This window comes from Cryptomeria japonica, chromosome 2 (genome assembly GCF_030272615.1).
Source record: "Cryptomeria japonica chromosome 2, Sugi_1.0, whole genome shotgun sequence".
Lineage (NCBI taxonomy): Eukaryota > Viridiplantae > Streptophyta > Pinopsida > Cupressales > Cupressaceae > Cryptomeria > Cryptomeria japonica.
Genome location: NC_081406.1, coordinates 35,313,999 through 35,328,781, shown reverse-complemented (window position 1 = coordinate 35,328,781; position 14,783 = coordinate 35,313,999). Strand labels below are relative to the sequence as shown.

At 37.8% G+C, this 14,783-nt stretch overlaps 1 protein-coding gene across 1 annotated transcript in view; it reads left to right on the top strand.

Annotated features, from left to right (window-relative positions):
• The window catches only part of LOC131047399 (uncharacterized), a 56,218-nt gene extending 42,940 nt beyond the window's left edge, over positions 1-13,278 (top strand). The window contains exon 4 of the mRNA XM_057981281.2: positions 12,277-13,278. Coding sequence (XP_057837264.1) covers positions 12,277-12,710 — 434 coding nt within the window. The 3' untranslated portion in view covers positions 12,711-13,278. The remainder of the gene's footprint in view (positions 1-12,276) is intronic.
• The last annotated feature ends 1,505 nt before the right edge of the window (positions 13,279-14,783 follow it).

Sequence of the window (14,783 nt, the reverse complement as noted above, 5' to 3'; positions counted from 1 at the left end):
CTAGGTTGTTATTGATAATCCTGGCCCAATTGAACATCCCCTTCCCTTGAACGATCACTTGTATAAAGAAAAACATCCACCTGTCGAAAAAGAAGGCTTGAGAGGCACCTACAACTCGATTAAGCATGGTTATCAAGTCCTTGAATTCTTCTTGGAAATCAATTCTGTGAGGTGTATTGGGTATCTTATTTAGGCAAGGCCCACTCTTGAGCAACCAATTCTTATTGACGAAATTCAAACAAGTATCAGGATCATCTTCGTAGATAGACTTGGCTCCTTCTAGGCTCTTGTAGATCATATTCCTCTGCTCTAGAAGATGAAAAGTTTCACTTATAGCTCCCTTTGAGAGATAGGCGAGGACAGTCCCATCCTTGGCCACAATTGTCCTTGAATGCGAATCATAGTGCTTTGCACATTCGATCATTAGCTCATGACACCTACTGCGAGAGGGAAACCTGCCGCCTTGATGATTCCACTCTCAATTATCTTCTTGGCTACGGGTGATGGCTTGCCGATGTTAGGTGCTTCTCGAAACTTCTTCACATTGAAGTTTCCTAAGTTGGTGTCTCCGACATTGCTCCACTTGGACATGATCCTTATTGGAATAATATCTTTCTCTTTGTGTTATTAATGGTCATTTAAGTTGTTTCTAATTTCGCCTCTAGTTAACGATTGCTTCTTTTAGAAACATCGTCTTTGTAACTCTATTTAAAGGAGCTTTGTCTCCTTGATTAATTGAACAGCATCGATTCTTTGAAATCCATATGCTTTTGCATCTGTACTATGGTATCAGAGCAGAAAGAAAAAAATTGTTTTTTCTAAAAATTTTCGAATGAAATTTTTCACTGAAAAAATAAATCTAGGGCCTGTGATTTTTTCAGAATTTGAAATTCAAAGTTCTTTTCTAAAGGGTTTTCTTTCAGGTGGTTTTTTCTACTGTTCTTCGTGTTTTCTGTGGCGGATTTTTTTTTAACCAGACCTTCATCCCGTGACGCCATTAATCCTCTGTGCGTGACGCGATTTTTTCCACCTGCAAATTTTTTTTCTGCCATTTTTGGACGGAAATCTGCATTTTCGATTAGGGTTTTTACTCTTCAAATCAAATCAAAATATTTTTCTGATTGCAGATTCTTGGTGGGTTTTTCAAGAGCTCAATTGGGTTGTTTTCAAAATTTTGTGGGTGCATCATTTTCCGTGCCTCAAATTTCGTGCCAGTGGATTTCAATTCTGATTTCAGATTCTATCTGGGTTTTTCGCAAGGATTTCTGGGTTGTCTTTGGATTTTATCGAGTCAGTCGTAAAATTTTCTCAAAATCTGTGTCAGCCATACTTCATTTGTTTTTTGAAGTCTGTACCTATATCTGCCTCTATTTTTTGCATTGGAATTTGTGCCTGGACTTGTCTCAGTGCATTGAGCCTTGTACCTCAGGTTTTGTGCACTTAGCATCTTCTCAGTACCTCGTTTTTCGTGCCTTGAAAAGCGTGAAGATGGCTTATGGGTATCGATGTTTGTTTCGGTTTTTAATATATTTTTCCCTTAAAAAAAGTCTCTGGGTTTTTAAATATATTTTGTCCCTGTAAAAAAAAATCATGGGAGGGTTTATGATTTTTTCCTCAAAAATTGTACTTTGTTGCAGTTTGTTTTTACTCGCACTTGGAGTTGTTGTGCGAACATCTGCACTAGTTTCTTGTTTGCAGTCTATTTTCGGGCATCTTGCTCATCTGCAATAGTTTGGAGGGTTTGCTGATTTTTTCCTCAAAATCGTGACAGCTGTTCTTGGTGTGTCTCTGGTTACAGGGAGGGACAGTTCTCCAACATTAGGTTGGACGGTTGGTGTTGTTTTGGGTAATCTCCAGAAGTTCTGCAGTTTCTGGGAGGGTCGGTGGCAGACTCATCTCAAGTGGCAGAGTTAGTGGCGGGCTCTTGTCTTTTGTTGCAGCATGTTCTGAGAAGAAGGGGGCAACCTTCTCTGTTATTTCTCTTGGTAGTTAGAACGATGACCATTAAGGGAGGGTATTAGAATAATATCTTTCTCTTTGTGTTATTAATGGTCATTTAAGTTGTTTCTAATTTCGCCTCTAGGTAATGATTGTTTCTTTTAGAAACATCATCTTTGTAACTCTATTTAAAGGAGCTTTGTCTCCTTGATTAATTGAACAACATTGATTCTTTGAAATCCATATGCTTTTGCATCTGTATTAGAAACTGGCCCAAACTAGTGGTGGCTACAATTAGGGAGCCACCTCCCCAGGAACACCTCCACCCTCCAGCGAAGGGGCAATACAGACACTCCAAACCAAACCCTTCTAACCTTTCTTCCGTTTCACCTCAATCCAACCATCCACTTGAGCATTCTCCAGTAACTTCAAATTATGGGCCCTAGCATAATCCACTTTTTGAATTGCATGGTACTCATGCCTAAAACCTACAACACGATCTCCTTGAGAACCAGACCCACCCTCCATCCTCTGATCAGACACGACTTCACCCTCCAACTTCTGACCGGACGCACAACCAGCCCGTGTAGAGTTGTCACCCAAATGAGAGCCTCCATTTTTTGCACAACCCAAACCTCCAACTGCCCTTTGCATAATATTAGTTGGGTCCAAACCCTTATCACTGGATAGATCCCCCACAAGTTGGGGGGGGGATGGATCTCTTACCTCCTTGTCCACCGTATAAAAATGTGGAGTCACCTCTTTCCACCAAGACGTTGTACGCTTCACTCTAAGCCTAGGGCAAGAATCAACATTATGCCCAGTCTTAAAACATCTACATCTGAAAGGACTCCATAATACACAAACTGAAGCCAACTCCCTTTGGAGGATGTAATAGAAATTTCAGAAGGGAGGCCCATGGAAACATCCACCACAACCAACAAACGAGCAAAAGTAGTATGCAACAAATTTAAAGGGTCATCATCAGCCATTAAAAATGTACCTAAGGAGTTCCCGACGGCTTCAAAATAGGAGTCAAACCAATACTGCATTGGAAGGTTTGGAAGTCTGATACAAAGAGGAGTCCGATCGAAGGACTCTGATTCAAGGTTGAAAGCCAGAAGCCACGGGTACAGCATCAACATGTGTTTGTCCTCCCAATTCCATTGACCACCACCAAGGACTTTGTTTCTGTCTGCCACACTTTGGAAAACCACAATGAAAAAGCCACGAGCATGTGGGTAAATCTGCACATAATCCTCCACTAAGGGTTCCCAATTAATTGAGATCCATTTGTGCAACTCACCAAGACTCGGCCATCTGCCTATAAAGTGCCCAATAAGCCCTAACTCTGAAAAAACCACTTCATTATGCTCAACTTCCTTCTCAACCTCCCTCGACAAAATAAAAGAAGTGGATTTGGCCATGGGAACCAAAGTCGTAGCAGCAAGGGCCGGGTTACCTGTGCCATGAGACACACCTCCTAACGGATGACGATAATCCCTCTAAACCAACGCACGCCTATCGCTTCCCCCCACCCATCGAGCATTCTCTGGAATGGGCCTAAAGCGGGATGAAAACTAGAACCCTGACGAAACCCTTCATCCCGAAGGGAAAACCGATCTTGGTTCAGAGCCGCCGCAGATCCTCCTGTTGACTACACACCCAATCGGGAACGAAACCTACCCCCCTTCGCTACAGACGCCCAGCTTCGGGTCTCTCGACTAGGGGAAGAAGAACGATTTGCAAAAAGGAATGTTAGGGTTTTGGAGGTTCCACCCACTATTTTCATGATAGAACGATCATTTTTGAAAGTCCGATATAGGCAAAATACCTCAAAAAATAAAGGAAAAAGCAAAAAACAAAACAAACAGAAAAGGTACCAAAACGCAAATAAACAAATAAAGCAAAAGAAAGGAAAAGGGAGTCCCCATTGAAGCAAAATGGGAGGTCTTTGTATATGTCACAATAGAAAGAAGGGGAGAAAGAAGATACTGGGAAATCTAAGCTCTTGAGATGTCTGTGTATATAAAATTTTTTTTATCTTTCCTCATTAGTGGATGGGATTTTTGTGGGATTCTTCACTTGAAAGGGTTTTCTCCATATACATATTGTGTAATGTGTTTTCTTATGTTTTCAGCAATTTTGTTTCAGTTATTTTTTATCTATATGTAGTGATTAATTGCCTATTGATTTTGTTTCTTGACATTTATTAGAGCCAAATTAGGCTATGTTAATCATTTTACAGGAGATGCCATTGCTAAAAACTAATTTGTATTTATACAATTTTTCATAAAATAGTATTACTACTAGCAGTTGATTTGTCATAGAAATTCAAATATCTATCATTATATCAAAATTGCAATGTATAGTCTTAAAACACAAAAAAATCAATGTTTCAGTTGAGTATTGGAGATTAGGCTCAAGGAATACAACTTTTTCTGAACTTAACATAAAATTATCCATTTTTATTAAATAGAATATATAGAGAACTATGGTATTCATTGTCAGGTGTGTCACTACCTTGAGACAATATGTTAGGTTAAAATTATGTGATTGGCATTTGAATTTGTAAAATGATGGATGTGGGAAGGCTTAGCTTGAACCATTGTAGGGATTATCATTATTGGCATCTTGATTGACCTTGTAAATGACATTTTATTTTTGATGGAGGGATCTGTTGACGTGTATTTTGTATACTGCCTAACACAGAATAAAATAACCAAGGGTACCTTATCCTCTCTTGAATAAAGTTTCCGAATGCTGAAGATATCGCGAAAAGGATCAATCAGAGAAACTTCAAGGTTCTTTGATGTAGGGTCTCTATGTGTGGACAAGCTCCAGTGGTATGATGTGATTTGCTGGGATCACAAGGGGACTTACATGTGATGATTGAACTTCCGATCTGCTTTGCTGGACATAGGCTCTTACTAACTTAGATTTGAAAAAATGGAAAAAAGATAAGGGCGAAGAGAGGATCTAATCCTAATACTAAGAATGTAGGAGCAATGATTGATCTTTGACAAAACTCTAACTAGGTCTTGTTTTGACATCAATGGAACATCTACACAAGGCTAGTGCGATCTTCTAAGGGAAGCTTTATGATGTTCAAATCATCACCGCAGGCATAGACACCATCAAGTTGATGCATATCAATGAAGAAGCGACAAATTGAAATTGAGCTTAGGCTGAACGATTCCAGTTGACTACACAAGGCAAGTCTGCAATCAACAAACTGCTAGTAGTATGGATATACGAATTCCACCATCAATCAATCACATTTCCTCCATTCATCTAATCATCTACCATCTAAGATTGAAGACTCAACAAGAAACCATGCAAATTGCAAGAAAACGACATATTTCACCATTACTTCAATGAAAATGGAGTTTGTTTACAATCAATGGCAACAATTTCTTGCCTTGTCCTCCTATTCTACTCTAATTGCTATTCTATCAATTTCTAACTACTCTCTATCTACTAACTGCTTTCTGTTACTTACAACTCTCTCTAATTATTGCTAAATTAGCCTTTACAAATGAAATGCTAGGGCTTATATAGTGCCCTCAATACAATTCAATGGCTTAGATCAATTCAAGATCAATGGCCAAGATTTTACAATGAAAACCCTAATTAGGGTTTGTTACAACCATTACATAACATTTAATGCTTGACCAATGATAAAATTGTATTGCTTGGACACATGTCCTCTCTAGAAAAATCGACCAATGGATAGCCAGGGTAGGTACATCGGAGTTTGTGCCACCTTCCATGAGTTAAGTACATTGAATCTGGACATGCTGAGATGGACCTCACTGATTGGAGACATGATGACTAGGATGCCACCTCATCTGACACTTGTAGCTTGCTAGATATTCAATTTGATGTCGTTGAGAGGCTTGCTTTAATTAACTCTTGTTCTAACTCCTTTTGTCCTTGATTTGCAAGATGATGATGTACCTCGCCTTGGAACGCTGGATTGAAAGAGGTCGCCCCTGTCCTGGCTTGATCGTCCCGGCGAAGACCGTCCTTGATCCGGCTTGATTTTTCTTTGATGAGATCTCCATTTGATGCCTACACAACATTTCAAAATTAGCAACATGATTTTGCAATACATAACATAAATTAGAGAGCAAATTTTAGGAAACTTAATGATAAGTCCTTTATTAATCATTTCCTAAAAACGACTATTGAGCTATGAATTCAAAATTTCAAAATTTCAAAATTTAAGCTATGACGATCACAAACTAAAACAATAAATCCATATCGCCATACCTCTCTTGAGAGCTAACTCTAGAATGCAAAACAAGGAATTTGCCTAGGCAAAATCAAAATTAGATGGCTTCAACGTGATCTCCTTTAAATGAACGATCCCTTTATCAATTCATCACCCTTGAGGATATCTTTGACGTGTTCTTCAATGTCCTTGGCAAGTTTGCCTAACTTGAAACTCGAACTCCTTTTATTAATGCTTGTACCTTCCCTTTGAAATTCGCTCCAAATCGCATATGAAAGAGGATGCTTGAATAATGATTTAAAAAAAATGAAATAAACACCTCCTTTTATAAACACTTTCCTCATGCATTACCTTAGGCCGACTTGGTGAAAACAAAGACAATTAAAAGCCATTTTTAATCAAAACCAAGGCCGACTTTTGTAAAATAAACCCAAGCGCTCAACTTGTTTTATAATTAATTAACTTTATGCCTTTATAATTAATTTTTTCGATTTTTAATAGGCAAAATTAATTAATAAATGTTATGCGTTATTTTTAAATGCCACTTAATTAAATTTTCAAAACCTATCAAATTTAGCATTTAAAATAAATTCAAAAAAACTTGTTTGAACGCCAAAATTGGAGAATTGGGAAGAGTACAAACCTCATCGCCCTGGTCCCTGACTGAGGGACAGGAGCGATCCATCAACTTAGTCTTGATCCTTGTGTTTTTGACGTTCAAAGTTTTCATCCTTACATTGGTATTGCCATTTTCGCTAGGTCCTTCAAGCTTGATTGACTTGTTCTTGCAAATGAATGTCCTTTAGATATGATATCGCCCTGGTCCCTTGGAGAGGGACAGGAGCGATCTAGATCTTTTCACTTGAAATTCTCCGTTCTTGATATCAACTCCTCTTTTATTACCTTTCAAACAACACTTCAAAAGACATCTCAAACCCTTTGCAACTTTGTTTTAACATAATTTTCGAAGGATTATAAGTGTTTTGGCAAATATCGCGTTGGTCCCTTCCTGAGGGACATGAGCGATCCTAGTGTCCTGGCTCAAATTTGCAAACTTTTGATCTCTGTTCTTCGTTCATTGTCTTCCAAAGGACATCCTTGACCATGCCTATCTTTGCCTTGTCTTGGTTTTGACGGAACATAAGTGTTTTAATAAAAATCGCTTTGGTCCTTGTCCAAAGGACAGGAGCGATATAGGCTCCTTGGCTCAATTGATAACATTTGACATCAAAAACCTTTGTATATCATCTTCAAAAGACATCTTAGACCTTGTATGACCCCGCAAAACCTTGACTTAATGTGATTTTTGAGAGATTTGGCCAATATAATCAATATCGCTCTGGTCCCTTCCTGAGGGACAGGAGCGAACTTCAAGTTTTTGAGCTTGTCCTTGCTTCCATCAACTTGCCATCACTTTCATCGCGTAGAATGAAGTCCCTTTGATCCCTTTGGATACTTGATGTTTGATAAACTTTCAAAATTTAGAGCTTCATGAGGATTTCGCTCTGGTCCCTTGGAGAGGGACAGGAGCGAACCTAGGTTTTTAAGTGCAAATCCTTCATTTTGGCGATCCTTGTAACTTTGTGCTTGATTGAGACGCTTCGAAATGTCCTTGCCACCTCTCTCCTTGACTTGGAGTGGTTTGAATTTGAGGAAAAGGCAACATAACTAAGATATCGCCCTGGTCCCTTGGAGAGGGACAGGAGCGAATTTGTACTTGTAGTCTCCATCACACTTCGCCAGCTTCCAAATTTATCTTCAACGGTCTCGTAATGTCCCCTTTCATTCATCCATGCCTTGGAATTCATTGTAACTTGGCAAGAAATTTGTCTAAGACAAAAATCGCTCTGGTCCCTTGGAGAGGGACAGGAGCGAACTTGGGCATTTGGGTCCCTTGTTGACGTTTGATAATCTTCAATTTGTCTTCAATGGGTTCAATTCATCTCCTTTCTTGCCTTCAAACATAAAACTTGCTTGATCTTTGCCCAGATCGTACCTTATGAAGAATTTCGCTCTGGTCCTTCAGTGAGGGACAGGAGCGAATTTGACCCTCTAGGCAAAAACTTCATCATTTCATTGTTTTTGATCAAGTCTGGATGCTCTATCATGCTCATTTCGTCCTTCACCATGCCTTTGATGTCTCAATTCGTCCAAACACGGTCAGGAATAGCTCAAATAAGTATTTTCGCTCTGGTCCCTTGGAGAGGGACAGGAGCGAAATTCGCTCTGGATCCTCAGTGAATGACATGAGCGAAATTTGACTTTTCGCACTCTCTATCAGGATAATTTTTATGGAATATAACATTTAAGCTAGGTTACCGGGTTCACCTCTGGGCCCCCCTGGTACGGGTCCGGGTTCGACCGGGTCCGTGGTACGGGTCCGGTTCGACCTGGGTTCGACCAGGGTTCGAAAAACCCAGAGTGGGTTCGACCCTGGTCGAACCCAGTCGAACCCGGGCGGACCCAATCGAACCTGGGCAGCTAGGCGGCCCGTAAAGTCAAAAAACAATGCAAATTTAATTTTTTTTTCAATTCCGCCTTGTAAAAAGTGAAAGTTATAACCTTAAAAAGCAGAAAATTAGACGTCTTAAAAAAACAGAAAACTGATGCATGCCATGGAGTTCCGTGTGGGTTTGAAGGTTGTGATTTGGTGTTGGTGGTGGGGGCGTGCCCTGGGCGCTGCCCCGGGACCCTGCGAGGGGCGCTGCCCCTCGACCCCGCAAGGGGTTCTGCCCCTTGACCCCGCTGGGGGCGCTGCCCCCAGACCCCCGCAAGGGGCGCTGCCCCTTGACCCCGTTGGGGGCGCTACCCCCAAACCCCCGCAAGGGGCGCTGCCCCTTGACCCCATTGGGGGCGATGTCGGCAAAATCCAGGTCCTCAGTTTGAAAAATTAAACTTGGATGTTCTTAGTTTGAATCCATTTAATGATCAAACTTTAAATTGTTGAAAGTTGAAACAATGATACTTGAATATTTTATCCTTTTGATATTAGACTTGATGTATATGATGCTGTTATGGTATGATCATGATGCTACGATTACAAGTTTATGTTGGTTTTGTTGTTTATATGATGCTATGTGACATGCTAATCTTAATTCATGCTTATAGGTTGCATATATATATAATTTACATGTTTTTGTACTAACGAACCCAAACGAACCCAAACCCCTTTTCAAAATTTTGCCGTACCGGCGTACCGGGTTCTTCGAACCCGAACCGGTACCCGAACCCGAACCGGTAACCTAGCATTTAAGTATAAGAAAGAAGAAACATTCTTATACTTTAAGTTATATTCCATATATACTTTCAGGATGTTTGAGAGTGGTTTCAGACCTCCAGGAGTTATATTGCAAAATCTAGTTTTTGGAGGTTTTTTTTTTAGTTTCCAGACTTAGTCAAATTTCAGGATCAGGACATTCCAGACTTAGCCAAATTTCAGGATCAGGACCTCACTCAAGCCGGACTTGCTTATCCATGTGATCCTTTGGGCGACACTCAAAATGCAAAGGCTAGCTAACAAAACCCTAAAAAACCTAAAGAACAAACCCTAAAAAGCAAAAAACATGGGTCCCCATTTGCAATGGGGCGATGTGTGAAAACGTCACAACAGGATCTTCATCCACAATATCATTTTAGCTACCTGATACAGGAGCACGAGTAACAAGATAAGAGTTACTTTGTGTGAGGCCTTTTGGTGGGTTCATTTATTCAGAAAAGCTTCTTGACTCATCAATATGATTTCTTGGGTTAACTATGCCACCACCCTCTACAATAAAAACTTGGTTAGGGATTCATTCAAGTCACTTCATTAGTAGAATTATTTAGAAGAAATGTTTTGAATTGGATTATGAAGTTTTAATAAAATATGTTAACTAAATTATTATTTTTAAGAAGATTCAATGTAACTTGTAAGACACTTATAGTGATCATTTACTATATGTTTAGTTGAATGACTATATACTCTTCAAAGAAACATGGGAATCTATACCTACTTTTTGTGGAAATCCCATGCCTTAATGATCTTGATCAAGGTGGATAGACCATTATTATCATTTTGAGGAGTGTCAAAACATCAGGACCATGTTATGTGCATATGAATTACTTATTATAAGTAAATTGAAACAATAAATGGAGATAACATATTTAAGTACTCTTCATCATTTGGATTGACTATATGTTAAGATCATTTAAATTATCTCAATGCAAAGTGTTCACTTAAAAATGTTATATGATTCCATTGGTTGTTATCAAGACTAATATTTATCCCCCTTTGATATCATGTAAAATAGGCTAATTTTTAAAAAAACTGAACAAAATCTAGATCAAATAATATCTATATAGTAGACTTTTTCATATACATTTGTATAGGATTCTAAGTGGATCAATGGAGAATGAAAAATGTACATTAAAAGTATATTATTGTAAAGGTATAAATTAATTAGGGTCTTCATTATTCTTGCACCAAGATTAAAATTTATTCGACTTTAATGTTATTGATTATGTTGGTGATCCTAGTGATATGACATATATCAAAGGCCATGTTTTCAAAATAATGGTGCGTGTGTTATCACATGGATGGAGTAATATTTAACATGACAACCTTCTATGACTCTTTAATTTATAGAGGCAGAATACAAAAGTAGCTACAAAGCAATTAACGTGGCCTAGGAGATTATTGGAAGAGTTCCTTTTGGTTACTAGTAAAAGTCCCACTATATTATATGAAAATCAAAGCTATTTACTGTTGCCAAAAACTTATGATCAAACATCTAGAAATAAAGCACATTGAAGTTAATAGGCACTTCATTAAAGAGAGTTTTTTCCATCATAAACTTACTCTCTAGTTCTGTTAGATTGACTATCAGGTGACATATATTGTGATCAAGAACTAGGCTAGAATCCCAACAATCAAAATAGAAATCATCTATGGGGTACCTCAATTACAAAGCTTAGCCTCATGGAATTACCATTGAGGGGGAACATTAATATTAATGACACCCACAAGTAACTAACTCTGCATGTAAGACCTATGGGTATTTGTAAGACTTACAAGCATTAGATAAGACCTAAGGGAACATGTAAGACTTACAGATGTTGTGAGACCTATGGAATTGTATGTAATGCTTATGGGTATTTTGCATGCTATATATGCAAGTCTATGGCCATTTTAATATGCTTTATAAGTCCCATGGGAGCGCACTATGTATCACTTCCTCTATATTCATTCTTTCATTTTTTAAAAGTATTGTATGTAAGACTTACAAGCATTGTATATAAGATCTATGGCCATTATTATTGGAACAAGAATTTGGGAGGCTAGTTTGAGGACCTGGGCTCCAACAAAAACTAAATAAGACCTCATTGAAACATCATCATGAGGTTACATTTAATGTAAGTACTCCTAAATAACATCTATAAGACTTCAACCTGTAAGGTTTTATCCTTATAAAATGAAATAAGAGGTAATTTATGAAGTTTATCTTTATAAATAAATAACTAATTTATTAATTCAATGTATAACCAAAAGGTTATACGGTGAAAGGTTGTGATCTATTCACCGACCTCTTTGATTGCTTTAAATATAGGCAATCATAAAACATTTCATATTGTTGTTAATATACAGCACATACTTTGTTATGTGCTAGAGGCAAGACTTCATGAGAGTTATATTAATATCGTATATGAATGTGAGGCTTTATGGAAAGAAAGGGAGGAAGAATCCAGGTTCTTGATATGTTTGTGTACACAAATTATTCTAAGTTTTCTCAATAACGACTGGTGTTTTTATAGAGTGTTTTCCCTGAAAGGTTCTTCATGTACATACTGTGTATGTGTTTTTCTTTATGCTTTTTGTAACTTTATTTTAGTTATTTTTATTTATATGTAGTGATTAGTTGCATATTGATCCTATTTCCTAATGTAGCCTTACAATTGAGTCTTTAGATTTGATTGTAGATCAATGGTTCTTGATACATATATAAATGACTTCATTTATGTTCAGAAGAAGGGGTTGTCTTCTGAAATCTGTATACTAGTTATATCATTTACAATTAGTATGGTACAATGCATTTGAATTTCTAACAATGAATTTGTTTCTGCAGCTGGGAAGAAAAATGGCAAGAGAACAGCAGATGAAATGAGTGCACCATCACCTCTTTTAGCATCTCCTGAAGAAAAAAGTAATGATGAAGAGGAACATGTGGATGTGGATGATGATGAAGATGTTGTGCAAGTAAACCATGAGATGTTGAGTGATACCCATGAGGCTAATGTGAACATTGATGACAATGTATCTAATGGTAGTGACAGTGATGATGAGATTGCTGATGTAGATCTTAGCGATGATGAGGCTGATAAAGGGCCAAATGCTGCTGAAGCCTTGAGAGCTCAAGTTGATGCTGAGCAGAATGAGAAACAGCAAACCTCTAGTTCAAGTGGGACTAGCAGTGGAAGCAGTGGCAGTGGCACTGCTAGTAGCAGCAGTGACAGTGAAGGCAGTGATGATGATTCAGCTAGCTCAGGTGGAGATAACTGAATGTTGGAAATGGTTCTAAATCATTATGCATGTATTGGATAGCATACTTAGAAAGATGTCCTTAAAGATAGAGTTTATTCGGTCTAGAGTGCTGCCAACATCAAAATTCCACTTAAGTGCCCATAATTATAGTATCATGATGGTGGGAAAAAATCAAAATTCAAAATAATAAGAGTTATGTAGACTTACAGAGATTCGATGAAGAATTTGAAGATTTAGCGAATAAATTAAGTGGAACTACACTCTTCAATCTGTAGGAAAATAAATGCTGGCCTGCTTCCTCCTAGCCAGTTGAAGTGACTTGTTGGGTGTTAAATGCTATATCTCTGGTGGCCAACCAAAGATATCAGGGAAGTACTACTTTTCTCCAAAATTTTGTTACCATTTAAACTATGAATTGGAGAAACCTGAAATGTTGGGAGTGAAGTTTAATTGCATGGTCACTAGAAAACTGCACAACTGTTCTAGCAACTATGCTAAAGAGAGCAATAGCAACATTGCATTTGTGTATATTTATATTAGCGTACACCCTTCTACTAACTATATAGAAATCATTTTTTACTTTCAAGATATATTTGCTAGTGAGACAAGAATGAGGAAAAGGGAATGAGTATTAATCTTTTGTCATGTATGTAGCATTTCAAGATCTTCAGAAGTGATTATATATCTTTGATCAAACTGTAACCTTTCAAGTTTGAATTTTAACATTTTTATTTTGATAGTTGTTATCTATTGTTTGAAAATAGTTGCAGGGGTTCCAATTAAGGACCTCGTAATCCTTGCAACCTAAGTAAATTTCCTCAAGATAACACACCAAGCTGCCAGCATAATCACAAACAGTTCTAAAAGAGTTCACCAACACAAACATCGTAATCCTTGCAACCTAAGTAAATTCCCTCAAGGTAAAACACCAAGCTGCCAGCACAATCATAAACAGTTCTAAAAGAGTTCATCAACACAAACATTTAATTTTACGAATATTGGTTCCATGATTGTTTACTGCTCTTGTTACATCACAAAATCTATGATTAGCATGTAGAAAATCACACTAAGCTACAATAATGAGGATTGAACATATAAAAAGGAAGAAATTACAAAATCACACGTGCCACTTCAATCTCTTTTCCATTTGCTAACAGATCTGCACGAACTAGAACAATATTCAGCAAATCACTTAAATGGTCACCTTTTCCTTAATTGATCAGAGCTTGATTACATGGCTCCTCTGCCTTTACAAACTTCATAAACTTTAACTTCATCAACAAGAAGAAAGAGAGAGGCTTTTATTTATTTATTTATTTCGTTTTCATACTCTTAGTTAAATAAACTCTCAGCCCAGCTATTTCAGAGCACAAAATTGTCACAAAAGAACTAGCTAATACTCACTCACATTCTAGTGCACATAAAGAATGAGCTCCTGAGAATGATGTTTTTGGTAGCCTTCAAATGCACGCGTCTCTCAATTGATTACTGCTGTACAAAAACTAAAGGAGGCTTTTGATTAGCACAGTTAGATCAAGAAAGACTTCTTTTAGATTTGCTTTGTGAGTATTTTTAAAAAATTGTCCATTTTTCATGGCTTCTCTCCAACTCGATTTCTGCTTCTGCTGCCACCTGGGTTTTTACCTTCATTGGAATAATCGATCCCCTCAGAAATTAGTTCCATCCCTACTTTATTGAGTGCAGTACTTATCTTTTGCTCCAGATGACAATTTGAGTGACTTCACTAAAAAACAGTTTGCTACCCCCTTAAATTTATTCTTTTCTTCGTTGGCAAGTTGTTGGTGTTCATCTTTAAATCCTCCAAAACAACACTACATTGTCTCCAAGTAGTTTTATCCATGATGCTACAATTGGGAGAGGTCGTTAAGAGTACACCACTATTGTCACATCCCAAAATCTATGATTAATGTGCAGAAAGTCACACTGAGCTACAACAACGAGAATTGAACATAAAAAGGGAAACAATTACATAAACCACACATCCCACTTTAATCCTCTTTTCTGTTTGCTAACAGAGCTGCACTACTCAGAACAATATTTAGAAAAGCTCTCTCGTGATCACCTAGCTGC